The sequence below is a fragment of the Platichthys flesus genome, chromosome 14, assembly GCF_949316205.1.
Source record: "Platichthys flesus chromosome 14, fPlaFle2.1, whole genome shotgun sequence".
Lineage (NCBI taxonomy): Eukaryota > Metazoa > Chordata > Actinopteri > Pleuronectiformes > Pleuronectidae > Platichthys > Platichthys flesus.
Window position 1 is genome coordinate 21873687 of NC_084958.1, and position 21965 is coordinate 21895651.

Below are 21965 nucleotides of genomic sequence, written 5' to 3' on the forward strand. Positions count from 1 at the left end.
ATGAGCCCAGGCACCATGAAAGAGCACACGCACAGACACACCCGCACACACACACACACACACACACACACACACACACAGACATTTAGCCATCCAACAAGATCTAATGTTTTAGTCTGGAATCTCATGTCTGTCAAACTGGAGATCTACATAAAAATTGAATTACAAAAAGATAGAGGGAAGAATGGAAAAGTGCTAGTGTATTAGTTTCTTTTGGCTCTCTCTCTTTCTTTCTCTCTCTCACACACACACACACACACACACACACACACACACACACACACACACACACACACACACACACAGTAACAGCTGGGCTTCTTAGGTAAATTGAATCAGCCGCTCCCTGGTCAGCCGGGCTCTTGTGTGGCCCCTGGCGCGGAAACTCAAGCCATCAGATTGATTTTCGCCCTCTCTCCATCCATCTCCCCCTGATTCCGCTGGGTGTCTCACAGCTGCTCCGGCTACTTGTCTGGATCCGGCAGAGTTTCAAGCCCTGGACGTGGGGGGGGAGGGAACTGGCCGCGGCCTTCTGGACCCACCAGGTTTTCCTCCGCTGGTGCTCCTACTCTTGTGCAGTCGTCGCTCATTGGGTGACTTGATGCGTACGGTCTGATTCAGAGACAGAAAAAAAAGAAACAGGGTCAGTCCAGCTCTGGTTAATCTCTCCTTCTTGGCGTGGCAGCCTGGAGAAGACACACACACACACACACACACACACACACACACACACACACGCACGCACACACGCATGCACGTATCTCTCTGAGCTATTTTCTGCCTGACTTCAGGTCTTGCCCTCGAACCTGTCCTCCATCTAAGCCTTCAGACTCAGAAGGCTATTAAAGAGATATTTCACCCGAACCCGGCCTCTTGTTCCCCGGGCTCTTCTTCCAGCCGCAGGGAGGCGGGTCAGGCGGGCGTCCCGGTGATTAGCCTGCTGGCCTCTCTCTCTCTCCTGCAGGGGACTGATGTTTCACCATCGGCTGCAGTGTTTGTCCTAAATCGTATTCTGAAGGGGTCCTGGGATTTAAATACATTAGTGATAAGATAGGGGGGGGGCGGCACAGTAATACTCTGCTTCTCTGACTCAGTGTGTGTGTGTCATCAGAGCCTGTGTGTGTCCATGCTGCTTCTGATCAATCAATCAAATTGTATTTTGTAAAGTCCAGATTCACAAATCCCCGTCTGTCTCTTAGGGTTTAAGAAGGTGAAGAGCTTCTTCTGTTCCAGAACAAAATCTTTAACAGGGAAACGTAGAAACCTAAGATGAAAACTAAGATATAAAGTCAAGGATTTATATATCGGTATATGTCGGTAATGGAGGATATCCTGCTGCACTTTACAGTATAAAGTTCCACCTCAGAGCAAATCTAAACATGTTCTAGCTGCTCTTTGTTTGTGTTGTTAAAAAACATCATGTCCGGGTTGTTCCTTGAAACTGAAAGCACTTTCCTTCTGCTGTCAAATCTGTTAAATTTACTCTCAGAAGCTTCATGTATTGATGGTTTTAGTTTCTGTCCTAATGATTCATGAAACAGGATAATAATAAAACCCATGGATCATGACAGACTCATGTTGTGTGTAACTCATGTTGTGTTAATACGCTCTGTCTCATTGACTCTGACCTTGTGAGTGTTTGCCTGCCGCTCCACTCTGATCAGGGACTTAATTGACGAGCCGGAGATAAGAGCCAGAGAGTTGAGTGTACAAACAGTAACTGTACACAATAAATCATGCAGGATAGATTACTGTACAAAAGCCTTTAATCCAGAGGTAGAGCTGGTATGGATGGTCTTTTGGCAGAGAAGATAAGTGTTTGTGTGTTTGTTTGTGTGTGTGTGTGTGTGTGTGTGTTTGTGTGTCCACCTGATGCGGCAGATTAATGCATGTACTGTATTAAATCAAACATAAGATAGAGCAGGAGCTCTCCTCTGACGCAGCTGCGGTGAGGGAAACGCCCCTGCCACACAGGTTGCATGAGTGCGGACGTGTGTGTGTGTGTGTGTGTGTGTGTGTGTGTTTTTAGAGCTGGAGTGTGTGAGAATGTAGAGAGAGTGTGTGTGTGTGTGAGAGAGAGAGTGGGAGGCAGTTTGTGAGTGAGTATGACAGTGCAGGTTATGTGATTGACTGTCTGCCTCGCTCATCCCTCACACGCCTCTCATACACTCTTACCCACGTTGCACAAACACACACATAAAACACACACACACACACACACACACACACACACACACACACACACACGCTGCAGGCTGCTGAGTGCTCGTTCTGAAGTGAGCACTTCTGTTTGCATTTAAAAGAACTGGACCGGCAGCAGGGAGTTTCCAGCTGCTGATATTACTAATGCTCCTCTCGTTTCCTCGAGGTGAAGCGAGCAGGTGACGAGCGAGAGAGGAATCGATCCATTAGACCTGAAAACACTCACAGACCTGACGCCGCGGCTCCGAGACTCTCTCTCTGAGTCGTACCTTTCACGTGTCAGGTGGTTTCCTGTTGCTTGGAGCTGATGGAAACAGTGAAACACCTTTTAGTGACACTTAATGGTGTGGAATTTTTGGTACTGGGGCTGTTTTATGGAGCAGGAACCAGTGTGATGTGGTGGAGGAATCTGTACTGGAGCTGATACTGACCTCAATATGCAAATTTAATATTGGACATGAATCTAAATCAGTAAGTTGTTCTGTTGTGCAAATCTGTGCACGAATTCTCTTTATAACTCAGAGAAAAAATCTACTGAGTAGTAGAAAGCGACAGAAGAGCTGAGCGGGTGAGAGGGGAAGACGGGAGGAGGGACGGCACAAAGGTAAACAGGAAGTGACCACCACCCCCGACCCCCACGCACCCACTTCCCCATATGTCATTTCCTGTAGGTATACATCTGCTCACTCGTTCAATTGGTTCATGTGACCTTTTTCACCGAGATGTAGAATACCTCCCTCCTGTGTGTGTGTGTGTGTGTGTGTGTGTGTGTGTGTGTGTGTGAGGAGAGAGAGAGAGAGAGAGAGAGAGAGGGAATGTGACATGTTACATTGCACATGACGGACTGTGATGCATTGATATGTAGGTCAGAGCTGTGTTTATAGTTCATGTGTGTGTGTGTGTGTGTGTATATGTGTGTGGGAGGAAACTCCTAATAGCACAGTGTTAGTGTGTGACCCATTTGTTGGCAGAGAGAGTTAAATCCTGCTGATCATGCAGTTGTCCCACACACAAACAGTGGATTGAGTAAATGTGTGTGTGTGTGTGTGTGTGTGTGTGTGTGTGTGTGTGTGTGTTGTCAGGTTTAAGCCAGTGTGGCAGGGCGACGTTAAAGATGCATCAGTTTTTACAAACACAGGCTCAGTGGGACGCTTTTTTTATGGAACTCCTTTCACGGCTTCCTTTGTCTTGCGACCCCCCCCCCCCCCCCCCTCCCTGCGGGGTCAGAGGTCAGAGTGCAGGTTGCCTGCAGAGAAATGCCCTGGAACTGGCAGCACTCTTAATAACTTAAGACTGTTCAGTGGAAAACATTGAACAATTAAGGCTTTGTAGAGATGTTCTAACACCATTCTCCCCCCCCCCCCCCAACCCCGGATACCGAGTACTGATCCAACACGAGTGCATTTAAAACTAACAACTTAAAAAGCATATTTTATTATATATAATATTTAAAATGCTGTGTTGCGGTCCTTGCTTTATAGCATTTAGCTAGTTTTGTAATTGGTATCACTAGTTCCACCCCTCGAAACTGAAGTTTTACATGAGGTACAAAGTATTTTAGCGATATTTGGCTAAAGCTAAACTACCAGAAATCACTTCTTCTTCTTCTTGTCTCTTAAAACAGCACTTACCACCAGCTATAAAGTGCAAAGAAGAAACTGTACCTTTAAAGGCGTGGTATCAGATCAGATCATAGATTTACATGCTCGATGATGCCTGACCGGAGCACCTGAGTTATTTCCAATGCTGGTTCTGGAACATCTCTTTTGACGTTTTTAGTCTAGACCTCCGCAGAAGGTCTGGATCTGGACTTTCTCCTAAGTTTGTCTTTCACACCTGAACAGCACAGCAGGAGATTCTGTGCTAAAACGGATTCACAACACCTCAGAGATGAGGGCCTGGCGCTGCACAGATTATTTTGTTTACATCATCTACAGCTCTTATTAGCACAAGCTCTCTTGCAGAGTTTTTACGAGGGGACAGGCCCGAGAAGACAATCTCTAGAGCCTCTCCCTCAGATGTCACATGCAGCCCCTCCAGAGAAGGTCTGCAGATCCTCCGGAGTTCAGTGCAGGTCTGAGAGCAGCTAAAGGCTCCGCCTGCATTGTTTTAAAATTAGTAATGGCCGCAGAGTTTTATCTTATGGAAAGAGAAAACAAGAATATATCAATGAGAGTTACATCCTGAGGCCCTTACTTTAAGGAGACTAATGAGACAGGAGGATTTTTATAGAAGGCAGCTTCAGTGCAAACCTGCTCACCCATTACACTTTATATGAGTCACTGAAGAACTCCAGTTGATTAGACGTCTGATTTGATTGCAGAGGTGCAGCAGTTTTTCCAGACAGCTATAACAGGCCTGAGATCAGAGCTGAGAATATTATGTAATCCCCCTGTGCACTGCCACCCCCTGTTGAAAATGAATCATCTCACACACACACACACACACAGACACACACACACACACACAAATACAGAAAGTACCCGTGTGCACGTCATAAACCTGATGCATATTTTCAGTCACACACACACACACACACACTGTGCTGCTGCTTTAGTTAACACACATGGATCACACCTCACTTCTCACTCACACTCATGCACTCACACACTGTCAGTAGTTTCTCAGGTGGTCGTCCTGTGAGTCACGGTCACTTGCAGCAGATCTCGGAGCTTCGGGGAAATGACGTCAGCCACAGTGTTGTTCTGTCACCTGTGAAGTTTGAGAATGATGTCAAAGTCACTTCAGGTCTGTGACCGGCTTTGAACAGCAGCCTTCCTCAAATAGGTCAAACTGCAGGTGTAATATCCACAATTGGGACACATTAAAATTACCACTGAGTAAAAAGATTATTACTGGAATTATGGTAAAGCATGATAGTGACTATAAAAGATATGACTCGTGTTAAATGTCCCCTGTGATACTGGAATATATCCCTCGTTGTTTCTCTTCTCCCCCTGACATGAAAATTAGATTATGTCAGTGGTTTAGTGGTCTCTGTTTGGTTGTTTGTTTGTTAGTTGCTTAGTTTGTTGTCAGCTGGATTACGCAAAAACTGCTGAAGGGATTTCCACGAAACTTAGAGGAAGGATGGGACTTGGTCCAAGACAGAACCTATTACACTCTGGGGCGGATCCGGGCAAAGGGGCAGAACCAGGACTCACTTTAAACCTGCAGTGTTTTGGACATATTCAAAAATTCAAGATCCACGAGTTATTCCCTACTAATTTGATGAAAATTTCTAAAAAAAAACATCTGCCAGTTCCTCTATCTCTAGTTTCTACATGCATTTTAAACCACTTCCTCCAGTTTGAGGGCAGAGGCCGATGCGGTGCACTGATAACAGCCCAGCGCAGTTTCACCTGAGCAGTAACAGAATCTCCCTGGTTTCCAACACGACATATTAGACCCTGTCTCTCGAATTACTGAAGGAGCTTTTATCCTCCCATGAATGTGATTACTTCTATCGAGAGGCTGATGAATCCCAATCACGAGCTGAAACCACAGAGTGTGTGCTCTCTCATCAAGACTCTCACAATCAGGTACACAGCCACGTTAAGCACAATATGCTCTGTTCTCTCAGGGTCGCAGGCCCAGTGCACGTCTCACTGGGCTTCCGTTGATTCTGTTGTTCCCACTGTTCTCTGCTGGGAGGCCAACCAAAGAATAGAGAGAGAGGGAGGGGGGAGAGAGAGAGAGAGAGAGAGAGAGAGAGAGAGAGAGAGAGGTCTGATTGAGCACCTGAGCAGGAAGCAGCTGGAAGGCCTTGATTACTCTGGACACACACACACACACACACACACACGCACACACACACTTTAGACCTCATTGACTTCCCATGTTGAATTATAAGACATTATATTTAGAGATTGTTTGGGCTGTAGTGTTGAGGTGGGAATGGAAACATGGCGCCTCGTGCCAGGGAACCGAGCGACCACACCTCTCCTCTCCCGTCTGGGAGGATGACGCAGCCGCTCTCACCTCGTGATGTCGACTTTTAACACACACCTCAGGAACATGACTCAGAGCTGAACACTTAACATCTTCCAGTCCTGTTGTGTAGTCGTTTTTTTTCACCTGGATTTCAAAGGTGAAAGGTCATTCAGTGTGACCTTAAACAAAAACCACAACGTTCAGTCAACAATCGCTGAGTTTTTTTGGGGTCAGCGGCTTAAGTTGTCTTGTTCGGAGCTGTTTCAGGTTAAAAACCAGCTGAGAACAATAGTTCAGACCTGGTTACCCTCACCAGGAAAGGAAGAGAGGTGTCAACAGTCTCTTTGCAACAGGAAGCAGTAGAATTTATGGGAAATGTCTCTTTTTGATTTGTGGTTGTGCTGCTAAATCTCAATCGCTTTGGCCATAAAATGCCATAAGAAAAAGAGTAAAACATTCCTTAAGATTCCCCACAGCCAGAGATAATCTATAACTTTATTAATTCCTTTTTGCCAATGAACTAATACATTTATAGAAAAATGTTTGCCTCTCTAAACTTTTGCACAAGCAGCAACATTTAATTTCAACTGTTACTTCAGTTGTTTAATCGTAAAAGTGTCCAAAAAAATGTTGATGTCATTGTTTAATATGGATTCTTAAGTTTATTTGTTGGTGGTTAGAATAAAAATAGATGAATTATCAATAAAGATAATCTTGATTTTCTAAAAAAATACGACTTTATTTCTATAGAATTTGTTCCACAACATTAGCTTGTTGTCAATAATGTGTGACTGTCCCTTTAAGGGGGCCGACTGTGTGCAGCTGCTCAGCATGTTAAAGTCTTGTCACATCGAGTAGCAGACAGACAGCTATAGTGATGTACACACACACACAGACTCACACACACAACCACCCACCCACACACACACACAGTGGGGTAATTGTCTGTTAGGGGCTTGGCAGAGGTCCCATCCTGCACAGCTGCCCTGGACCACTACACACAGACACACACACACACACACTGACAGACAGACAGACACACAAACAGACTCATGGCCATGTCACACACTCTGATGTTTTACTCACACATCTTTCTTTAGGACTTTTCAATAGCGAGTCATAAGGAAAAGGAGTTGACTCATTTCCATTCAGGTTCAGTTTAATGAGCTTTGTTCAGCTGCCGGAGTTCATCATCACGTCTTTAATTAATGACGTGATGAGATACTCACGTTCTATTGGTTGTCACTGTTCAATTTGAGAAATATGACATTATTGATGTGTCTATCAGCCCCCGACCAATATGGATTTTCAGGGCAGATCTCATTTCAATACTAGGTAGTAAAAATGACCGATGTCATTATATCGGCTGATAAACAAATCAAATAACATTTGATTCCTGAGATGTCGTCATTCCATCTTTATGGAATTCTACAATGTTACCGGAAACTTTATTATAAATAACCGTTAATAAATAGAAAACAATAAAACCAAATATATAGAACTTAAATGAAGTGCTCACATCGGAGCACTGACATTTCATCTAGCGCCACCATGAGGTTGGCATCATGTTGATATCTTGTGCTCTACAGGCCTATATTTCATTTATGACCCAGTACCGGTACATTTGATATCATTTCCCATCTCTTTGTGTTTAGTACTCAGCAGCTGTTAGCCTGCAGCTAACATCTCTATGTTAGCATCTTCACTATGAGCTCATCTGTTAGCATTTAGCTCATTTAGCCGATGAAGTCGTGGGATGAAGGCCGACATGATCCTGATGTAGTTTGTATTGTATCTGCAGACAGTCTATTTGTAACCAGCGCACACACTCAGGCTTCCTGCGCCTCTTCCCACTGCAGAGCGGGTGACCTTTGACCCACATCCTCAGCTGTGTGGTCCGGTCAGGGTTGTGTTGTTGTGTGTCAGACGCACATGACTTCCTCCTGCAGGCTCACGTGTCCTGATGCGGGTCGGGCTCACTGATGCCGACGCTGAAGAAGTCAGATGCTCCGGTTGCTCGCTCGGTGAACTGCTGCTGTAACTGTTGGTAGAAATTATTAATTTCGTTGTGTTAACTGGGACGACACTGGGACCAGTGGAGTTGTCGCAGCTGTTTAACAGGGCAGATGTTTGCAGGGGCAAAGCATGAGGAGGAATTATTTTATTTTCAGCGTTAATTGAGGAGGATATGACGCTCATCACCTTCGCTGTGTTATTACAATTAGTTTTTAATTTCCTCAATAGACGATAGTTAGATCCACTCCGCTCTGGATGTGATGAATTCAACCCTGTGACTCGTTGCTCTCTCGCCCTCACGTCTCTGTTCTGTCTGATTCACTCAATAATTAAGCAAATAAAAAGCCGGAGTAGAAGTTCAGGCCACGGTTTGTTGTGTGTCATTACTCACTCGCTCTTTTCTAAACCAGCTCGGTGTCGAGAGGATACACAACATTTATCTCCAGTGATTTCTCCACAGAGTCAAGTTGGTGTAAATAACATTTGAAGACAGATTTTTTTAAGTAATAAACATGAGTCCAGACTCGGAGTAATAACGAAGGCGCCTGTTATGAAACAGATTGTTAATCAGAGCGATGGATGGCAGGAAGGGAGGAATGCCACGGTCTAGACTTCCCTCTTCCTCTCCTCCGTGCAGACCTCCAGATGGAGGATTAACAGCTCACTTGACACTTCGGCTTCATGATGTGGACGGGTCTCTCTCTTCTCTCTCTCTCTCTCTCTCTCTCTCTCTCTCTCTCTCTCTCTCTCTCTCTCTCTTTTCTCTCTCTCTCTACTCTCTCTCTCTCTCTTCTCTCTGTAACCTAAACAAACAAACACACACAAGAGAGAAGTTGTTGTGAGACTGTTATGTCTCAAGATTCAAGATTCAAGAATTTTATTTGTCAAATGCACAACAATAACATTAAGTAGTCGCTGGCAGTGAAATGCTCATGTGATGGGAAGCAGTGAGCTACATTTTCTACCACGCCCCCTGTCTTCTGTTGTGGTAACTGCACTCTGACAATAAGAGGGCAGCGAAGCAGGAATGATGAACTTCCGGATTATTCGTCTTCGAGACGTTCTGCCTTCAACCTGTTTGTCATTAAGATGCTTTTTCCTTTTCCTGAGCATTCTGATCTACTCATCCTCTGAAGAGTGAACAGACTCTATCAGCTCAGGCTCTCACTCTGTGTCTTCTCCAGTGTTCTGTGTTATCTGGTGCTCAGCTGATTGTTGTTCCCCTCCAGCCAACACTGTTAAGAATAACTCACCAGTGAGCAGCCGGCGGCCTCCGTGGTGTCGAGCTGTTTATCTGAAATTATAGACTTTTTATTACTAGAGCTGCACGGAGAACGGTGTGGTCGTTTTGTGTGAGTGAGGAGAGACAGTGTCTGCATGCTGGAACTGATCTTCTGGCAATTTCCTCATTTAAAGAAAACTAAAACTGTGGCTCATGGAGTTGTGGTTATCTAGTTGTATATTTTGGATTATCTGTAAAAATGAAATGATAATAAGTCTTCTCCTGAAAACCGTTTGGGATATTTGGTCGAAGAAAACAAGATGTGATGGACGTTTGATCTGTAAATCTAGAACATGATTAGAAGCTTAATCCAGAATTAGAATGGGATTAACTGCAAAACTGTAACTGGTAACACATGTAGGATGTGATTCTGTTTTCCTGCTCTCACTAACAGTATTACTGTTCTATCTGTGTTATACCAAGTGTAAATGTTGCTGTACTGAGCTGGAAAATGGGCCATGGTCTCACAAATAAACACACAAACCCTCACGCACACACACAGAGGCAAGGACGGGAAGTGGCGACCAACAAAAGTTGTGTAAACATCATATTTTAATCCGATGGCCAAATATGAAATGACAGCACAGAGCAGCTCCTGAATGGATTCACCTCCGACTCCTTTGTTTCGCTCCACTCAGACTCTCCCAGCCTCTTTCATCGATCCAGGCACGCATCTACGCCCCCACCACACACACACACACACACACACACACACACACACACACAATTTTTTATATTCTGAGCCCCACTAATCAGTCTGGAGAATTGACAAGAGTCGTCTCCAGATAGAGCCACAACTTGTCTGAGTGGTGACACAGGATGTGTGTGTGTGTGTTTGTGTGTGTGCGTGTGTGTGTGTGTGTGGGGGGTGGTGCATGCCCTGGGTGTGTCATAGACGTAGGTGGGTCACAATAGGTGTGCGTCACATGGTCTGCAACATGTGCATGCAGGGGTGTGTGAGTGGTTAGCAGCGCTACCTGACACAGCTTCGCGTTTCATACAGACACACACAGCTTGTTATGTGGTTTGGAACCTGTGTGTGTGTGTGTGTGTGTGTGTGTGTGTGTGTGTGTGTGTGTGTCTGCGTGCACCTGTCACCTGTGAACGAACAGCCCGGGCTCTCCTGCTCATTAGGCCTCTTCAGCACCTCTGCCAAGACGTACAGCTTCCCTGCAGAGAGCGTACACAAGCATACAGACACACACATGCAGACACACACGTGTTCACTCACATACTCATTTAAGATAACAGACACGGGCACACACATGCTGACTGTGAAAAGGCAATTATCCTCCCTACAGCCTAGTGCTCATCATCACTTACATCCACATACACCTTGGTCTCTGCCACATCTACAGCTTTCCTGCTACACACTAACACACACACACACACACACACCTCTTCCTCCGGGCTCATTCACACCAGTCCAGTTGGTCCATTATTCATCCTGAGCTCACATTGAGAAGCACTAACCCACAGACAAACTCACTGACTGCAGCACAGTGTAAAATAGATTTGCTTTCTGAGGCTGATAAACAAGTGATTATTTCCCCCCCGTGGCTGCACTGGGCTCAGTTTAATGTCGTCTCCGTGCACATGAGGGGAGAAAGACCTGTGTGTAGCTCAGGTCACGGTGATGGATGTGAGGCGGTGGAGAGGATCTCCTGCACAGTGAGCTGGTAACAGCAGATTGGAATCCTCACTCCGGCTGGATCACAGGCAGGAGTCGGGAGGAGAAAACATGCAATTCAATATTGAGATATTACACAAGAGGAGCTTTTTCTTTAGAGTTCAATTGATTCAGAGGTTTTGTGTTTTTTTTTTGTCAACACATTTGACTTTTCTGCATCTTCACAACAAGTGCACGAACCTCAGTCAAGGCCTGACCTCCGGGGACAGGAGAATAAGCTACCGGTGTATTTGAATGGATTGTTCTTGATCGCCACCTACTGGCCCGACTCTCTTGTTTATACCAACGTTGTTGGATTGGCTTTCTTGGCTTGATCGAGATATTCTGTAAAATAAATTAAAAAACATGTAGTCCTTGATATTGTTGATTTCGTTCTGTCCAGTAGTTTTGCATAATCCTGTTAATAGACCATAACAAACGAATGCAGAAAACATTAAGTCCTTGTTGAAGGTACATTTGAGTACGTTGGTTATAATCTTACATATTTAATAATCTCTCCCTTCTGTTTCTCCTCATTGCAGTGACAGACTTCAACAATGGCTTGGAGGCCAGTTCGGACTCGGACGACGAGGACAAGCTACACATTGTGGAGGAGGAGAGCCTGCAGGAGCCGGAGGCCGCCGCTGCTGCTGCCGCCACCGCCACCGCCGCCATCAAGGTCGAGGTGACCACGCCACAGGACAGCCATGACGCCACCGCAACAGTATTACCCCCCAACGGCTCCTGGAAAGAAGGTGAGAGGCCAGAAAGACAAACATATCTTCCATTGCGTAGCTAATAACTCACAGCACTCATCTTTGTTCGCTGATGTGAAGGATCTCCTGTTTCAGTAGATGAAGCTACTGTGGAGAATAATGACCCACTCAGCTCGTATCGAGTGCAGCCGATTCCGGACAGATGCAGACTCATGTTCTCTGTGTTGAATGTGCATTATTCTGCATTATTGTGCAACAGTCGTACACAAACTCCCTCCCTCTTAATTAAATAATGTGCCAGGACACCAACACACACACTGAGCGATCTGCTGCCAGTGTTGTTTGTGTAGAAAACACTCGAGTCAGCTGAACACAATCACAGCTCGGTGCGGGGTGTGTGACACTTCAGATCGACGGAGAAGCAAAGAGCGATGAGCAGCCAGAGAAGCTGAGCAGTAAGAGGATGTGAAAGAGTGAAAACGTGAAGAACAGATGGAGAAAAAGAAGGAGGGAAAGTCAACATGTCTGAGGAATAGACACGCGCATTGATAATTCTTTAAATAATGTATAATCCCGCCTGCAGCCGTGCAGACGTTTGCCTGCATAATCTGCAGCTCCCACATCCAGTAAACCTGGATAAATCCCATACCTACTCTATAAGGTCACGCTTTTAATAATACAGCAGTCTGCTCCGGGGTCAGCTCTTTATAGGTTTCATGTGTTTCTGAAATCTGTGTCAACACATTGGACTGGAAACAAAGAACGAGGACGCACCTCCACATCGACCCTGTATTCAGAAATTAAGACCAAATATCCCAGATAAGAAATGGGTTCCATCAGATATTCCTAAACATTGACTTATTCGTGGCGGACTGAGGCACATTGATTTTCTTTTATTCATTATTGCTTTTATTACACAAGTCGGCAATATCACAGTTTCCTAGCAGCACATAGGGGCTGTGGTTGTAATGGAAATTGGTCTATAAATGTCAGAAATGGTCAATGGTCATCAATAATATCCTTAAGTCCTGATCCATATCTTCTGATGACTTGAGGAAATCTTCACTAGTGAGAAGCTGGAAAAATAAACATTTTCTACATATATTCTTTGAAAATATAACTGAACGAATAATCAGGTACCAACGTTTTTGAAATCTCCTTATCAACTCTACATTTTCCTTCCTCGTCCGTTCCCTTTTGGTGATGGTTTGTAAACTGAGATATCGGTGAAACCACGTTGTAATGGTTTCCCTCATTAGCTCTACTGGGAGTGTGTGTGTGGCCGTGGGGAGTCGACTCAGCTCAAACTGCATCTCGTTTGTCAGGCGGGTTTTATTCCTGTAGATTCACACGGAGCAGGTTCGGTCTTGCAGGATTCTTCCCAGTTGGACCTTGTGTTGGTTCTCAATCAGTCCCACTCTTTCCTTCCTCTTGTCCTGCCCATGTATGGTTTGAGGAGTTTCAGCAGCTGCAGGAAGTTCAGACAGAAACAGATGTTTTTTGTGGGGAAGCTTTACGTCTTTATGTTGTGTTTTCTTTTTCACCTCCTGACAGCTTCTAAAAGCTCTTTAAAAACTCTCACATTTAAATCCTGCACAGACTCTCTGCGCTATAAGTTAGTTCGGAGGATTAGCTTCTTACCCAGAAACCATGACACAGCTTCGCGTATTCGCAAAACTGCAAAAAGTAGCACGAGATTTAATAAGAAGAGTGCAAAGCCGAGTTTGCATTCAGCCCCAGAGGTTGATTGGCCTGTGTTTACACCGCTTCACAATGCCCCCCCCCATAATCCTCGGCTCCCCACAAACAGCTGAGCCCACGCAAACATCTGCCTTCATCTCAGCAGCCAAGCAGGAAATACTAAACCCAAGGAGACTTGCGAGAATGTGACACTCGGAGATATTGCTCTGAGGCCTTGTTCCATTGTTGCTGAATAAAGCCTTACATGGTGTCAGAGCCGGCGCTCGCTCTCCTCCACTTTGTTTTCCTCCCTCTCTCTCCGCTCTCTCCCCCTTTCTCCTCCGTGTACCTGCTGCTTTTCTACACTCGCTGATCTCTTTTCATCTCCGTGTTCTTTTACCTCACTTGCTCTTTATTTGGGCCTCTCGACACGTGCCTCCCTTCTTCTCCTGTTGTCCTCCGCCCGCTCAGTATCCCTCTTCAGATACTCGGTGAAAGCCTCTCCTCTGGGTTTGAAGTGATAGCTGCTGCTGCTGCTCCGCTCGCTCAGGATATTATTAGCTGTTAATTATGCACAGAAGCTTTGCTGAGCTTGTTGTTGTTCGGTAAACATTAGCGTCTCTTATTCAACTTTTTGGGGGAGAAACTTTCTTCCATAACTTTTTAATGGAAGAAAGTTTTTTAAGGCGTCATTCTCACGGTGCAGGTCATTCAGCTCCAGCGGTTAGAGCCTGATATCAGTTTTATTGGTAGACAGGACAATCAAGAGCAGAGAGGGGGAGGAGATATGGATAATGGATTGATAGATGGTGATTGGTTGTTTCCACCAGAAGGTGCTACCAGAGCTGGTGCATAACGTTTTAAAGAAAACAGCTTTGGACTCCTTATGGACATAGTTAGAAATTAAAGTTTATTCATCATCTGTTTATTGTATTTTTGACCCTTGACCTGTAATTTAGGATGGCAAACGTGTGTGTGTGCTCTAGTGCTACAGAAGTGTAACGTAATGCATTCAGCTGGAGTCTCGTGCGGTGACCTTACCTGCTGTGTTCCACCTGCAGCAGAACTCAGCCTGTTCCCTCCTTTAGAGAAACATTAACGAAACCAGGAAGGAGAAACGTTCTTTTTTTTTTAGAGCGAGAGGAAGAGCTCAAGAGGTTGTGTTGGAGGGAAGTCATGGAAAAGTCATGCAATGCGGTGGAGCCACTCTGGGACCCCTTCAAAGAGATGGCGTGATATTTTTGGATTGTCTGCCTCCCGCTCCTTCATGTCCTCCTGGTCTGAGGAGAGCCGCTTGTTCTGGGGGGGAGATTAAAGTCTGCTACTCCCCCTGCAGTCTGGGCCGCACTGCAGCTCACATCCATCCTGCCTCATAAATTCACCACGGACTCCCAGTGACAGGTTCTGGCAAGGTAGAGGAGTGCAGTGTGTGCTGAGTGTGTGTGTCTGCACAAGTGTGTTCTACTAAGTGTGTGTATGTACCAGATGATTTCCTGTTTTCATTTCCTTCTGATATTCCACATGTGAAGTGTGTGTGTGCGTGTGTGTGTTGCGTGGACCTGGTCGTCATTATTGTGCAGCTCTTTTTGCGAGGCATTAAGTGTAATTGTAGAGTGTGGTGGGAAAATATGCAGAGGTGTATCAGAGGAGAGGAGGGAGGAGGAGAGATGGAGGGAAGCAAGTGAAGGAGGAGGGGGGGAGATTTGGGGGAATCGTGAAATACTCATGGAGGAGAAGGAGTGATTCATCTGTATGAATGTGTTACCTGCTCAGTGCACTGTATATCTTTATACATTATATTAGATATCATCTTTGCGCATATCACAAAATGAGAAGTTGAACTACGTCAGGTGTTGTTGTTTTTTAAACTGCCATCTGAATCAAATGATGAGGTGCCTCAGTTGATTTATAACATTGTATTTTTGCATTGCAGTAATAAATCTGTGCTGCAAACTTTATGAAAAAGGCGAATCATCTGTGCATTTACATATTTCTCAGGTTATGTTGCTCCGTAAATGAGCAGTGATTTGATTTGCACCTTATATAAGAAGCTACCTGTCACCTGGCGAGCAGCTCCTGCACTGTTCTACTGGGATGTCATTCATATCACTTGCTGTGCGATCGCAGAGCCTCACAACACGTGTGTAGTGTTGTGAGGCTCTGACATTTAAAAGCAGTGATCAAAGTACACGTAGTCTTCAGGTGCAACTGACTCAACACAACTTCGGTTCACTGACGTCTTCGTCTGTCTCCTCACTGTTCAGTTTTCAAACACAGCAGCAGAGTGTTTGCCGTGTAGAGAAAAAGAGGCTGAATGTGGACATACCCCCGAGAAAGAATTCAGAGAGACGGAGAGAGAGAAAGAGCGAGACGTGAGCGAGACAAAAGGAAATGTAGAGCTGAGGAGGATATGTGGGTTGAGAGGAGGAGGAGGAGGAGGTGCAGCGAGAGGAAAAAGAGGAGTGAGTAAAGAGGTGGAGAAAGAAGCATGAAAGGTAGACGAGTGGGTCTCTGAGGGGGAAGAGATATTTGGACAGCTTTTAGATGAGATCATGGGAAGCACAGATCTGTGCGTTGAATGTGAGGCTTAACGGGGCTTGGCTGGTCCCGCCACTTTACGAGGACACACACACACACGTACAAACACACACACACACACACACACGGCTGCACCTGTCCCTGACAAGGCTCAGCAGGAGGAGGCGTGGCCTTTGGCACCGGGTCCGGGCCGATATCCATGGAGACACCGTTTTTACCTCATGGGTTTTTCCTCATCACTTTCCCACACAGAAAGTGACGTTGATCAATTTATCACATGCACACACACACACAAACACACACACACACACACACACACACACACACACAGACACACACACACACACACACACACACACACACACACACTTGATTGTCCTGCTGAATCCATCCAGAGCTTCTTTAACATGCAAACCAACCCTTTCTAGGCCGGTTGGTTTCTATTTTACTGTGAACCTCAAACCTGAAACCATATCATATGATACAATAAAGCTGTAGATGATTGTGTGTTTTCATACTTTCCTATAACTTTGATGTATTTATACACACGTGTGCTGTTTTTCTTTGTAACTGTCCTGTAAGCGTCTGGATGTCTGAGTTTCCCGCAGGATCAATAAAGTATTTATCTATCTATTAAATAAAGAAGCAGCTCAAGAATGCATCAGTCTTTAGTTACACAACACAAACACAAAGCTTATCTCCCAAAACAAGGGCTACGAAGTTAAGTTGACATTTAATCTATTAAAGATGAATGGTTTTGACCTTTTTTGTGTCGTTATTTGTTTGTAACGGGGATTTAAAGTCTTTCATAAATCATGGGAACCCACTGATTGTATGAAATGAAACTGCAGCAGAGCTTTCTATCCAAGGCTGGTCTTAAAACTCCTCTGACATCTTCTACAAAGTGCATTTAAATGTCATACAGCCTGTGGTGGGTGCATTTTTAAACATATACGTCCCTGGGTGTCTCGTACCTGAGGTTAATTTGAACAGAGCACTGTGTTTGGTTTTATTGAGAGGAAATGTTGTGGAGGACAGACTGTGTCAGTGTTGTAGCACTGTTACGTCCCGGGGCCATTTTCCTCTGACGTGCCTCATTAAAATCCGGCCTGTTGGTTTAATTATTCCCGGTGAGGTTCAGTTGGGTTCCAGGGAACCACGTCGTGTCACGTCCACAGTGAACCAGCTGTTTGAGGTGAAGTCAGACATCGTCAACACGGCTCTATCAGGACATGTCAGCTGCTGCTGGATGTGAACGAGGGTTAAACGTTAAGATGGTTCTTATTCCTCAGAACGCAAAAGTCCAAATCAGAGGCTCTGGACATTTTGCGGAACTTCTCCTGCCAGCCCCCGTTTTAAAATGTTCAGCTCAGATGATGTTTCTAAGTGAAAAACACAAACGAAAACAAACATCTCAGGATGAAGAAGAGGTGCAACACGTGCACGTTGTTTTATTCAGAACGAGCCCAGGTGGAGTCACTAAGATGAATAATTGAAGGGCTTTTTAGCTGATGTTCTTTTCACCTTTCTCATCTTTGAAATTTGAAAAAAATCAAACTCCTGAATCCAAGTTTGGAGATTTTCCTCTTTTAACTCTGTCAACTTGACGGATTATCAACAAAATCAAGGGAACCTCCAAGAAAGAGACACTAAATCATAACAATATGATTTTTGATTTCTTTCTGTCCATTTTTTGATTTTAGAAATATATATTGCAGACATTTTCTCAGATGTGGAAGTGGGCCGCTTCAGAGGAGCATGACTAGGGATCATTAAGAAGCCCTGCAGCGCTCTCTAGTGGTGATTCTGCAAATCTGAATCACAGTTAAGAAGAGGGTGAAAATACAGAATCATGTCTTCATTCAAAAGGAGGAAAAGTGTTTTTCATTTTATCTTTGTTATAATATGATGGTAGAGTTTTATAACATCCAAATTAAATAAAATAGCACCGGTCCACATAATCAACAGGATGGATATGTGTTGAGCCAGAAAAGCAACTGAGTCTTTTTAAAAACAGACTCAACCCGTGCTCCTGCTGCTCCATGTACCTCCGCTCTTCATCCGCTGGAATGATCCTGACCTGTGCTCATGTGTGTTTTCAGTGAAGGAGGAGTATGTGTCCGAGGAGGAGGAAGAGGAGGCAGTGAAGGATGCACTAGTGGAGGAGATCCTCCAGCAGGGAGACACAGCCGTCATCTATCCTGAAGCCCCCGATGACGAGCAGAGTCCGGTGGAGACAGGAGGCGCCGATGAAAACGGTAACGCTGACTCACATCATGTCATCACTGCTTGAATATATTAATATGACAACTGTACTGATCACATTGGGATCACAGTGTTTTGTTTTGAGGTTGAGGTGTAAGATTTTAAATGTGAAAAAGCAACTTTTATATCAGCCTCAGATGTTATAGAGAGAAAATTGGACTCATCAATAAGTTTTATAGTAGAATGGAATAAAATAGAAATAATGACAAATAAAATCTGAGAGCAGTAAAATGTTCTTGCTGTTTTAACATAATGAGACGGTTATTTTTCTCAGGATTGCTTTATTGTTTAATTCTTGAACATTAATTCCCACTAAATTCCACTGGAGATATATAAAATAATTATTTTTTGTATGTATTATTATGTTCATATAAGTTACATAAATCAAATTGGTGGTGAATATTTGTGGCAGCAAAAATAGCCTCATAGTTTTTCATTAAATTCACACATTTATTTTGAAAGTTTCAAATCCCCCCTCTGCTCTTTAGTATGAAGTACAAGAAGCCAAATAGAGACTTTAAAAATATTGAAATGATGAAAACCCAAAGCTCTATGTGAATAAAATGGCTGAACGCTGTGTTGTGTGAACTCTAGGCATGAAGGGTCCAACACGCAGCTCACAGAGGTTGTATGTTCTGTATGTCATGTGAAGGTCAGAGGTCTTAACCCTACCTATCTACCCCGTCTTCCAGGCACCCCCGACTCCTTCTCCGCGTTGCACACTTGCCCGTACTGCTCCCGGGGCTACAAGCGCAACGCCTCGCTGAAGGAGCACATCAAGTATCGCCACGAGACCAGTGAGGACAACTACAGCTGCTCCCACTGCAGCTACACCTTCACCTACCGCTCGCAGCTGGAGAGGCACATGAGCCACCACAGAGGCACCAGGGATCATGTAAGACAACAGAGAACCGAACACAGTGCCGATCAGACGCCCATCGTCTTTCAATAACTTGTTGGAAGTCCTGAATAAAGCCGGTTATTGTATTTCCACGTAGAAATCTATAAACCAGGGTTTATTTTTACTGTGTGTGAACTATGAACATTTATCTAAGGTGTCACGCTCCCTAGCAGGAAACCTCATCAGGCCTTAGTTACGTTAATTAACCAATTTGTTTTTCACTTTAATGCACATTGATTTATTTTTACTCCCAATACGAAATTAAACTTCATTCTTGAAATATAAAGGAAAAACAAATGTCTCATGAATAATCCATTTTCCTTAAAAACCCGGTGACCTGTTTTTTAAAAAGACCAAACCTTTTAGTCACTGTTGTGTTCATTGATTTGATTCCACTCTGCCTTTGTGTTGTTTTATTTTGAAACTTCATGAACACATCTGGACACTTGTTCTTGTTCTGATTTACTTCTCTTCTCGTCTCAGCGTCACGTTACCCAGTGTGCAGGAGGAACAGGTGGTCCGCGCAAGTTCAAGTGCACCGAATGTTTCAAGGCCTTCAAATACAAGCACCACCTGAAGGAGCATCTGCGCATTCACAGCGGTGAGCTATTGTGACGACACACACACACACACACACACACAGACACAGACACACAATCCACTATCCTCCTGTTTAAAGGGCTGGAATCACTCCAGAGAGAGTGAATATGTGTTTCTGATATAAAGGAGAACTTCCATCCAGAAAAGGAGCCACAATATGAAGGAGTCTGTGCAGAAGACCTCCTGCTGTGTTGAGGTTGTGTTGAAAACAGACTCTGGGTAAACTCTGAGTCCAGTTTTCCAGATTTTACCTGGAGGTCGAGTCTGAAACCGGCTGATTACACAGATACGGTCCTGTACCATGAAATTCTTACTTTGCCTTCTACAGTGGACAGAAGAACATGATCTAGTTGTGCAGTTTTGTTGTGGTATGAGATAAGTGTGTGTGGTTGTTTGTTTGTTTGTGTGCATAAAGGGGGGGTGGGGGTCAGAGTGACGGCTCTGTTTGTTGAGATAGTCCAGGGTGGTGTCAGGGCCGTTGAGTATTCAACAGCCTAATGGCAGTTGGGTAATGGCTGCTCCTCAGTCTGGACCTTCAGAGGGCCGAGGTGAGAACGGCCTGTGGATGGGGGGGGTCCTGGCCAATGGATTGGGCCGTTCTGTGGGGAATGTGGAGATGGATGTCCTGCAGAGAGGCTCGTGAAGACCTGAAGACCCTCTCAGCGCTCCTCACCTTGCTCTGTGGTTGGTGTTAAGCGTCCAGGTGAGGTGATCACTGACGTAGACGCCCAGGAATTCCAAGCTGCTCACCTCCTCCACCTCACGCCCTCGGATGAACAGTGGCCGATGAGCTCTCTTCTCCTTCCTCACGTCCACCATCATGTCCTTGGTCTTGGTCCTGTTGAGGGAGACATGGTTCTCCTCACACCACGTCCCCCCTCAAGTCTTTATGCTGTTTCCACTCCACCAGTAATACGCCCAGTGACTGTGGTGTCGTCAGCTAATTGGTTTTCAAACCATCAAATAACTTATTCAAACCAAACTTATCTCAAAAACAATTAACAAGTGAACAAACATCAGTTTTTATGAAACACCTAAACTGACAGAAGCAATGTGTGAGAGAAAAAGATTTGCACTTTCTACTTCCAATCAACTGACATGGTGGAGGCGGGGCTTATAACCTACACTGCAGCCAACCACCAGGCGGCCATCCGACTATTGTTACCTGTGGGGGGCTAAACTTCCGGTTTGTGCAGGAGGGGGGTGTGACCTTTTGAAGGTTTAAGAGCAAGAGCTGCGGGTTTTAAACTCCATGTGTCCCGCGTTAACCTGCGTTGTGCACGTGAAGAAGATGGTGCAGTGCGTGTTTACCCAGAGGCTCCGCGTCCTGCGCCCTGCTCCCGCGACCAGTCCCGGTAAGTCCCCGGTGCTACGGCCCCGGCCATGTGCTGGAGTGTGGATGTGTTTTGTGGGTCCGTGGAGACACGAGGTCGTTGTTTTAGTGCGGGATGAACTAGGCTGCGTGTTGTTGTTGTTTGCTCAGATGATGCAGATCTGTGTGTTTTAGTTCTGAGGCCACAGCCAATTTACTACTTTTATTGTGTTGGAGTGTGTGCACGTGTGAGTTACAGTCACTGATCGGTTAACGCAACAATGTGCGTGCGTGTGATTGTGCGTCTTACTGTGTGTTGTTGCACGCCGGTCAGTTTGTTTACGAACTGGGATTTCCCGCGACCCGGGCTGCGTGGCTGAGACGTGACGTAATCGGTGCACGACAACACCGCGTCACGCAAAGATGGCTGCGCCCCGCTGCACAGCCCCTCACGCACGGGTCCGGTGAGCGCGTGAGTCCCCCCGGGAGAACACGCTGCGGCCGGGCTCTGGTCTGCGGGGGAACGGGAGGCGGAGGCACCGACACAACACGACTTACCTTGTCACGCGTGGGAAGCCCCCGTGTCAGTTGTGCATCTTCTGTGTGTGTGCGTCTGATCGTCAGCAGTGAGTTTTGTGAGAGCATAAAGTCCATGTGTTGTTATTGCACAACTCGACCCGGTTCAATCCGGTCTGTGCATTTAACAACCACGGACACACACTAACATTTAACATTATAATGAGAATAAAGCGTTCAGTTATAATATGAAATCAGCGAGGTGGCACTTTGTGTGTTTGGTTTTACTGTTACACACAAGTTGTGATCAGAGTCAACACGAGGAGTCAAGGTGC

General features: G+C 45.2%; 1 protein-coding gene across 1 annotated transcript in view; it reads left to right on the plus strand.

Annotated features, from left to right (window-relative positions):
- LOC133968496 (zinc finger E-box-binding homeobox 1-like) overlaps positions 1-21965 on the plus strand; it is a 48168-nt gene that overhangs the window by 19622 nt on the left and 6581 nt on the right. The window contains exons 2-5 of the mRNA XM_062404586.1: positions 11645-11857; positions 18139-18294; positions 18994-19196; positions 19686-19803. Of these exons, the coding sequence (XP_062260570.1) occupies positions 11645-11857; positions 18139-18294; positions 18994-19196; positions 19686-19803 (690 nt within the window). The remainder of the gene's footprint in view (positions 1-11644; positions 11858-18138; positions 18295-18993; positions 19197-19685; positions 19804-21965) is intronic.